Raw genomic sequence first — 8,281 nt, 5'->3', positions numbered from 1 at the left:
CTGTCAGAAGTGAGTGAATGCTCTCTGTGATTGATTGGTTCTGTCTTGCAACATTTGCGTGTTCAGATGAGCAGGAAAATAGTTCTATCCTACACAGTTACTTGCTAACAAAGGTTATTCGTCCAATTCAATGCATATTGTACGCATTATTTTATTTTATTTTTTGTTGAATTAACAAAATCACTGGTAAATAAAACACACCTTAGTATCGATATTTTTTGTTTGAGTATCGATACTTTCGATACTCACGTCAGTATCGATAGATCGATACGCCCATCCCTACTGCCAAATTCAAACTGCGTTTTCGCGCTTTGGCTGATGCTGAGACGCTGCTGCACTTGTCATATAAATCACAACTATGCAACCACATAATGTTTATTTTAGGTTTCAGACATTTAAATACATATAAGTACTAGTAAAACAATACATTTAAAGTTCGTAAAATACACACGGATGTTTATGGAAGCAGCAATAACAATCCATTCAAATATAATTTGCCTACGTGTTTTATTAATATCAGATACACATAGTGTAAGTAACTATAAAGTTCACTCTATTCTTCTCCCAGTTCACCGCCACTTATTTGCATGTATTTCGGGAGAAATTGATGAATTCACGTGCTGTAAATCCGACCGACAGGACTCTCTGAACTGCAGCGCGAACAAACATGGCTGCGCACATCTCACGTTACAGTTCACGATCAAGATCATTTAGAAAGGTTTTTAAACGACAAAACACACTCATTTACACATATTTGTGAATCGGAATATCAGATTGTTCATAACATGGTAAGCAAGATTATGAATATTTTGAATAAAAAATGAAAAACGAAATAAAAGCGATCAATCTGTCATACAGTGTTATTGTGGCCGCGGTGTGCACCTGACAAGCATGACGCTTCGCCATGGAAACAGTAAGGGGAAACGTTCTAAAATAATGGTCGCCTAAAAAAAACTCACTCTGGGGGGACCGCTAGAATATTTTAAACTCACCACTGAAAAGGTTAAATTGTGCTTTGTTGGTATAATGTCTGCTAGAATGTTATAAAATGTTCAGTGTTAAATATTGTAATTTTTTCTTTGAAAAGCAAGACAAAACAGTAAAAAGCACATTTTGTCTAATTAATTTGTGCAATGGTGAAAAAAATTGGCAAAATACATGTGGAAAAAAAACCTAGAAAAACTGTGTTCGGTATTCGGCCTTCGGCCCAGTGTTTCATTTTGTTCGGTTTTGGCTTCGGCCAAGAATTTTCATTTCGGTGCATCCCTAATAGTCATATAGTATTTTTTTTGGCTTGTTATTGCTTGTTCTCTGTATGATTTGGCAATATTGTATGCAAAAAATCATGCCAATAAAGTACTTAAATTAAATTGAAATTAATAAAAAATTTACTATTTTATCTAACATTTGTGTGTGATGTGTAGTTGTGTGTTTATTAGAGTTCATGTTGTTAGCTTAGCAACATGATCATACCGTCTTGATAAATGTCTATTTTTTATATATTTATTTATTTGTTTATTATCTTTTTAATTCAATAGCAGCTTATTTTAATACAGTTTTTTTTCAACTGTTGTTTGTTATTATCATATCCCTGCTGAAAAAACAAGCATATGCTGGTTAGGTATGTTTTGAAGCATGGTAGCTGGTTTGAGCTTGTTTAAGTTGGTCCTTGGTTGGTCATGAGTGGGTTTAAGCTGGTCCTGAGCTGGTTATAAGCTGGTCCTGAGCAGGAGCTAGTTGCTTAGGACCAGGTCAGGACCAGCTTAAACCAGCTACCATGCTTCAAAACATACCTAACCAGCATATGCTGTTTTTTTCAACAGGGTATTGTGTATTTTTAACTTGTCATCACTTGCTTTGCTTATTAGAGCACCAAACTCCACTGAAATCAATTATGCATATTCTGTGCACTTTGTGCAGGAGGAGCTATTTGTATGAAGCGTGGAGATTTGCATGAACAGAGCCATTATGCTATACGTATTTGTTTTTAGTATTTATCATACTCACAGTCTCTGTAGTGCACTTTGAGGACTCTGAGACCGGCCACGTTATCCCGCATTACGACCCGGTTGAGTCCTGTGGCTTTGTCGACGCGTTCAATCACCTCAAAGTCTCGATCTGTGAAATACAGGTAGGAGTCGTATACGGCCACACCCCACGGATGGGACAGTCCATTCACCATAGTGATGCGGTTTGATCCATCGGGATCACCGCGCTCGATCTGAAACACAGAAGAAACCGTTGAGTTATTCTGTTAAATAAGTTTTAATTTGGTGGAGATATGTAACGGGTGTCAAAACGAAATAACGACCAATATGGGTTCTAAGGTGGATGCAAAAATAAATAAATAAATGTATATACATAAATACACTATTATAGGAAATAATACTCGGCAGGGACACATCAATTTAATCAGAAGTGGGTAAAAACATTTATAATGTTACAAAAGATTTCTTTTTTTTTTTAAACTTCCAAATCAGCATATTAGAATGCTTTCTGAAGGATCATGTGACACTGAAGACTGGAGAAAAAAGCTTTGCATCACAGGAATAAATTACATTTTAAAATACATTTAAATAGCACCCAGTTATTTTAAATTGTATTAATATTTCACAATATTGCTGTTTTTACTGTATTTTTGGTCAGATATACTCCGCTTTGGTGAACATAAGATATATATTTCTACATTAATGTTTCTGACTGCCATACCACGCCAGTTCCTGTAACAGCCCAGTAGAGCTTGTTCTCTCTGATGTCTATGGTTATGAACTCCACATGTTCCAGATTATGGGTGAAGAGGATGGCTGCGTTGGAGCCGTCCATATCTGCTGATGCCACCTTGGCCGGGATCCCGCTCTCTGTTCCCTGATCTGTCCAGTACATCTTTCTAAAACAAAGACAGATCATCACTAAACAGAATAGCATCATGTATGCAAAACCATAACGTATGGTAAAAACTGCTCTTTTGCCTCTGTGTTTGTATACAAATACAGCTATTTCATTCGTATACAAGTATATAATCTAAGGACTGATCATGACTATGTGTGCTTTAAGTTGACTGTTGTTTATTGAGCTCAGGCAGTTCAGTCCTGGCAAATGACATTAAATCAGCTGGAGCTTGTTGAATTTGGGGGTCAGGGTTAATTCCAGACTTCTGCTTATCTGGACTTACCCACGTGCCGGATCCACCGCAATGCCAACGGGAGCTCCTGCACCAGTAGGTGAGCCGTTGTTAGTGATGAGAGTCTTTCTGTACTGAATCTCTCCTTTTAGCCTGAGAACCTGAAACAAATCAGATTGGGTTTGTTACAATAACAGTACCAGTGACATTTCTCAATTATTGCTACCAATTTAAATACCACTGCATAACTAACAACTTAAATATTTAAAATGTAAAAAAAAAAAGTTTAAACAAATTACATTTAAAAAATTTATATTAAGTAAATATTTTCTCAGGTTGTTCAAATAATAATCCAAGTAAGTAATACAAAAACAGAGAACAAAGAAATGAATTACAAGCAGTACAACAAAGAAAAACAATACAAATGAAATTTGTAGCAGTATCAAGTATTCAAGTAAATATTCAACAATTGAAGCCAAATGCACAGGTCTAATATTTTGACATTGTATTTTTGTTTCACCTGCTTACATTTACTCGAGACAAACTGACTCAAAAAGTGTTTACATTAATATGAGTACAACATTTATGTATTTTTGTGTTGAAAACAATGATTTTAATTTTCATAATTTTTAACTTGGATCTTCTTGCTTCCAGTGTTATTTTAGTATTATTAGGGCCCAAGCCAGTAAGGCGCAGGGCCCTATTGTTTTTCTAAGGATTTTTATTTATTTTTTTTTATTCAACCTTCCGGGGCTTTTTGAGGGCCTTAACATGCTCAAAAACTCTTGAAAATTTGCACACGCGTTGGAACCTGCGGCCATCAGGACGCCGCAGAGGCTGAGACCTGGGCGTGGTAGAGGGGCTCTACGGCGCCCCCTGGAACACAGTCAGAAAACTTGATGTATAGCTCACACATACTTGCACGTATTCATATGAAACTCAGTACACATATAGAACTCATTGAGCCGAACAACTTTTGCACTGCATGTCATAGGCTCCGCCCAACAGGAAGTTGGCTATTCAGGGCTTTGTAAAAAGTGCATGCTCTGGAATTTGATATACTCGTCTGAGGATTTCCAACAGATTGCCACCAAACTCGGTGAACATGATCTCAGGACATTGGGGACGCTAAATTGCCAAGGGATTTTTGATATCTCGAACGGTTTGCTCGTGGCGAGGCGATGAAGTTATGGCGAGAAATGAGAAACAGAAAGCGTCTAATAACATCCACATACATTCTCTGATTTTGATCAAAATTCAGGGGTTTGTTCGTTGTATGATGCCGATCGCATACATGTGACAACTTTCTAATTTACAGTCATTAGCTACGCCCAACAGGAAGTCGGCTATTTTGATTTGAATATGGATTTTTGGAAAAATATAGCTGTGAATTAATGCATACTCCCCAGAGGAAAATTAATCTATACACACCAAACTTTGTCTACATCGCACCGTTCTCCTGATGCCACCGGGGTGGCGTTTGCACTGATGGCTTGGGCCCGCCATCGCTGCTTGCAGCTATATTTTATATATTATTTTTAGTGCTGTCAAATGATTAATCGCGATTAATTGCATCCAAAATAAAAGTTTTTGTTTGCATAATATGTGTGTGTTCTGTGTATATTTATTATGTATATATAACTACTGGTTACAAGACCTAAACTAGTTTTTAACATTGATGAAACTGGTGTGTTTAAACTTTTCTTCAGAAAATCTTCAGCACGTAGAAATAACCCTCAGCCCTGACAAGAACAATTTATGATGCAGGGGAATGAGATCTAAAGTCTTGCCAACCTCTATAGACTGTGATGCAGGGTTGGAGTAGTACAGGTTCCGAGACATCCAGTCCAGAGCCAGTCCGACTGGAGAACCCAGGATGGCTGCTGGCGCGAACTCAGTTCTGTTGGTACCATCTGACTTTACTCGATGAATCTCCCCCTGTGCAGATAAATAAGATACAATTAATAGACAAAATCCGAATTTTAGCATTCAAAACACCTGTTAACTAGTTAAAATTAATGATACAACTCATTTGAGATAAATTGAGATAGGATAGTTGAAGTGTTTATATGATTTACCGGATGTTCCACCCAATAGATCATCTGCTCAGCATCATCAAAGTCGACGTCATATCCATTCAGCAGCCCGGCGACTGGCACCATTGCGTCATTGCTCTTATCATTCGGGTTGAGCGGGATGCCGTAAATGATGCTGTCTCTCACCACCACCAGGAATGGATCCTCAACTGCAAAGTCATCAGCCATAATTCATATGGTATTCATAAAAATCATAATAATGGGCTTTTCAGCAGTGTGACACATCTTATTTTCAAACCAAACAATTACGCCATGTTTAATAATTAAATGATTTCAATTTTGGGTGAACTTCCTGTAAGCAAGCTCACAGATGTCTATCCTTGAGAAAAAGAAGTACACTTTAGCATATTTTATAAGAGCACTTAAGGAAATAAAATACCTTAAAATAATATACTTAAGTGCAAACTCAATGTACTGTCATGTGTTTGGATACTTAAGTGCATGTTATGTGCAATTAAATTAAATGAATTATAGTTGAAATTTATATTAAATGCAGTTAGTCAAACTTAAGATTGCTTTTTTGACTCACTTTAGTAGGACTTAAGTGCATCTTTATATGTCATTTTAAAATGAGTGTGAAATTGCCTTTGAAATGTGGTTTAAGTGTACTGCCAAATGTATTGGCAAGTAATTATACTAGTACTGTTTTCAGAAAACAAGACTTAATATTAATAATTTTGCTTCTCAAGTAAATGTATCTTGATTTAAGAATATTTAGATGCTCTCTTTTAAGTACATTTAAGTGGCCTTTTATTTCAGTAATATCTTCTGCATTATCTGCAAGTTTGTTTTTTAAAATATATTTTTAAGATTTGAAGTACACTACAAGTACCCATTCGATACAATTAAGCACACTTATTTTTCACAATGGATAGCACAGATTCCCAGAATTAGGTATCATCTCGTTGCATTTAGTGCAGATATGAGCTACTGGTGTAAAAGGTCTTGCAGAGTAAACATAGCTGTGTCAGCACAGTTGATTGCGATAAACAGCCCATTCAATCACCGTTTGTATGGATTAATTGTTAAACTCTCATGGAAGAATGCACTTGACAGCACTAACAAAGGCTGAAACCTGAGCGAGGTTGAGAGTTTGCCCTAAGAGAATGTTAAGGGCTTCTTAAGACTAAAGGCCTCTTGCGTGCTTTCATCCGTTACCGTCAGCTGAGCTAAGGCCTTTTATAATAGTAAATGTTTGCCTCTGCAAAGAAGCTTACTAAGTAAATCGAAAATGGGTTGCTGTTGACAAGTTTTCATTCCCCTGAAATCTATATCCAATTTTAACAGAAGGCTGCTTTATTCATTCACTGTGAAGTAGATTAAATGGACAGAGGCCAGTGTTAAAGACATAGACACATGCATTATTCATTAAAACAGCCACAAGCAGGAATAAACTGTTAAACTCATTGCATTAATTTATCTTGTCCATTAAAGTCCTTTTAGATACAATGGTTAGCATCAACCTCTTTCCCTCAACAAAAACCCAATAGGATTTTTCCTTTAGGTGTTTGGCTTCTTTAGCTTTTGATTCTTACAGGTTTAATTCTTTAAGAAAATCTTTACAAACTTTTATGAATTTTAAAGCCTACATACAACAACCAGAAGCAAAAATCTGAGGTTACACTACATGACTTCATTGTCATCGCCATGAAGTTTACTGACAACTCTTTCAATCTCTATTTTAAAGTTGGAAAGTCTGAGTTGGAATAGTTTGTAAGAGCATAATTATAAACACTGTGAGGGTATAAAATATGAATAGTTTGATTCCCATTTAGCCACTTGTTAGCAACTGACTTATTCAAGATACATAAAAGCTTAAAAATCACAAGTGGGGTATTTCGGATTTATTTTATGTTGTAGAATAAAACGTGAAAATATCTTGAGCTTGATTTAACCACAGACCATATTTCAGGCATTTAACTTGACTTTTATTGACTTTGGGACAATAGAAACGGAAGTGCAAACACTCATTTCCGGGTTTTAGGACTCATTCAAGCAGCACTCCATACTGACCCAATAATTCTGCCAGATTTGAATATTCCTTAGTGAATTTTCACCAGAAATGTTTTTAGCATTTATGTAAAATTGGTGTATAAAGGCAGAAATGTATTACACATCTCTTTGGCTATCATGCTATTTATTAGATTTACATTCACATTAATGGTACATATTTACATTCTACCAGTTCTTGCTTTCTCTGGGAATTAAACCCATGACCTTGGCGATGCTAGCGCCATGCTCTACTGTTTCACACTGCAGAAAAAGATTTTCTTACACTGTATTTTGTTAGTTTTTTTTTAGTACAAATATATCAAAATTCTTAAAGCAAGATACATTTACTTGAGAAGCAAAATTACTTAAGATATTAAGCCTTGTTTTCTGAAAAAAAGACAAAAACTTAAGCGACTGCCTAAAACAAAAAAAAAAAAAAATCTGTCAGTGAGCTAAAAAAAATAAACTTAACTCAAAAGGGAAAACAAGATTAGTTTCTTGCCCCATTGGCAGATATTTTTTCTGGTTTTAAGCATTAACTAACTTAATTTTGATAGATTTTTCAGAAAACAAGACTTGTGTTATTATGCATCTCACGTAAATGCATCTTGATTTAACCCCTTAAAGGGTTAGTTCACCCAAAAATGAAAATTACCCCATGATTTACTCACCCTCAAGCCATCCTAGGCGTATATGACATTCTTCTTTCAGACGAATACAATCGTAGTTATATTAAATAATGTCCAGGCTAATCCATGCTTTATAATGACAGTGGAGGGTAGCCCAAAATTTGAAGTCCAAAAAATTTAACCAATCCATTATCAAAGAAGTCCACACGGCTCCAGGGGGATAATAATGGCCTTCTGAAGCATTTGCAGCGTTTGTGTAAGAAAAATATCTAGGGCTGCAACAACTATTCCAGCGGTTCTCAATTCCAGTCCTCGCGTACCCCCGCTCTGCACATTTTGTATGTTTCTCTTATTGCTTCAGACGTTTGTTATATTTGACTGTAAGTGCCCTGCGAAGTGGACATTACCGGATATTCCTCCATGATTCCAGTTCGAAGGGAGCA

General features: G+C 36.2%; 1 protein-coding gene across 1 annotated transcript in view; it reads right to left on the bottom strand.

Moving 5' to 3' along the window:
- Window positions 1-8,281, bottom strand: part of LOC107674754 (low-density lipoprotein receptor-related protein 2-like) — a gene marked incomplete at its 5' end in the record, with an annotated part of 69,088 nt that overhangs the window by 54,585 nt on the left and 6,222 nt on the right. The window contains 5 exon segments of the mRNA XM_016468847.1: window positions 2,008-2,221; window positions 2,710-2,887; window positions 3,173-3,282; window positions 4,916-5,059; window positions 5,200-5,366. Coding sequence (XP_016324333.1) covers window positions 2,008-2,221; window positions 2,710-2,887; window positions 3,173-3,282; window positions 4,916-5,059; window positions 5,200-5,366 — 813 coding nt within the window.

Source organism: Sinocyclocheilus anshuiensis, unplaced genomic scaffold (genome assembly GCF_001515605.1).
Source record: "Sinocyclocheilus anshuiensis isolate Anshui unplaced genomic scaffold, SAMN03320099.WGS_v1.1 scaffold680, whole genome shotgun sequence".
Classification (NCBI taxonomy): domain Eukaryota; kingdom Metazoa; phylum Chordata; class Actinopteri; order Cypriniformes; family Cyprinidae; genus Sinocyclocheilus; species Sinocyclocheilus anshuiensis.
The sequence above is the reverse complement of the archived record's forward strand: the minus strand, read 5'-3'. Positions and strand labels throughout refer to the sequence as shown.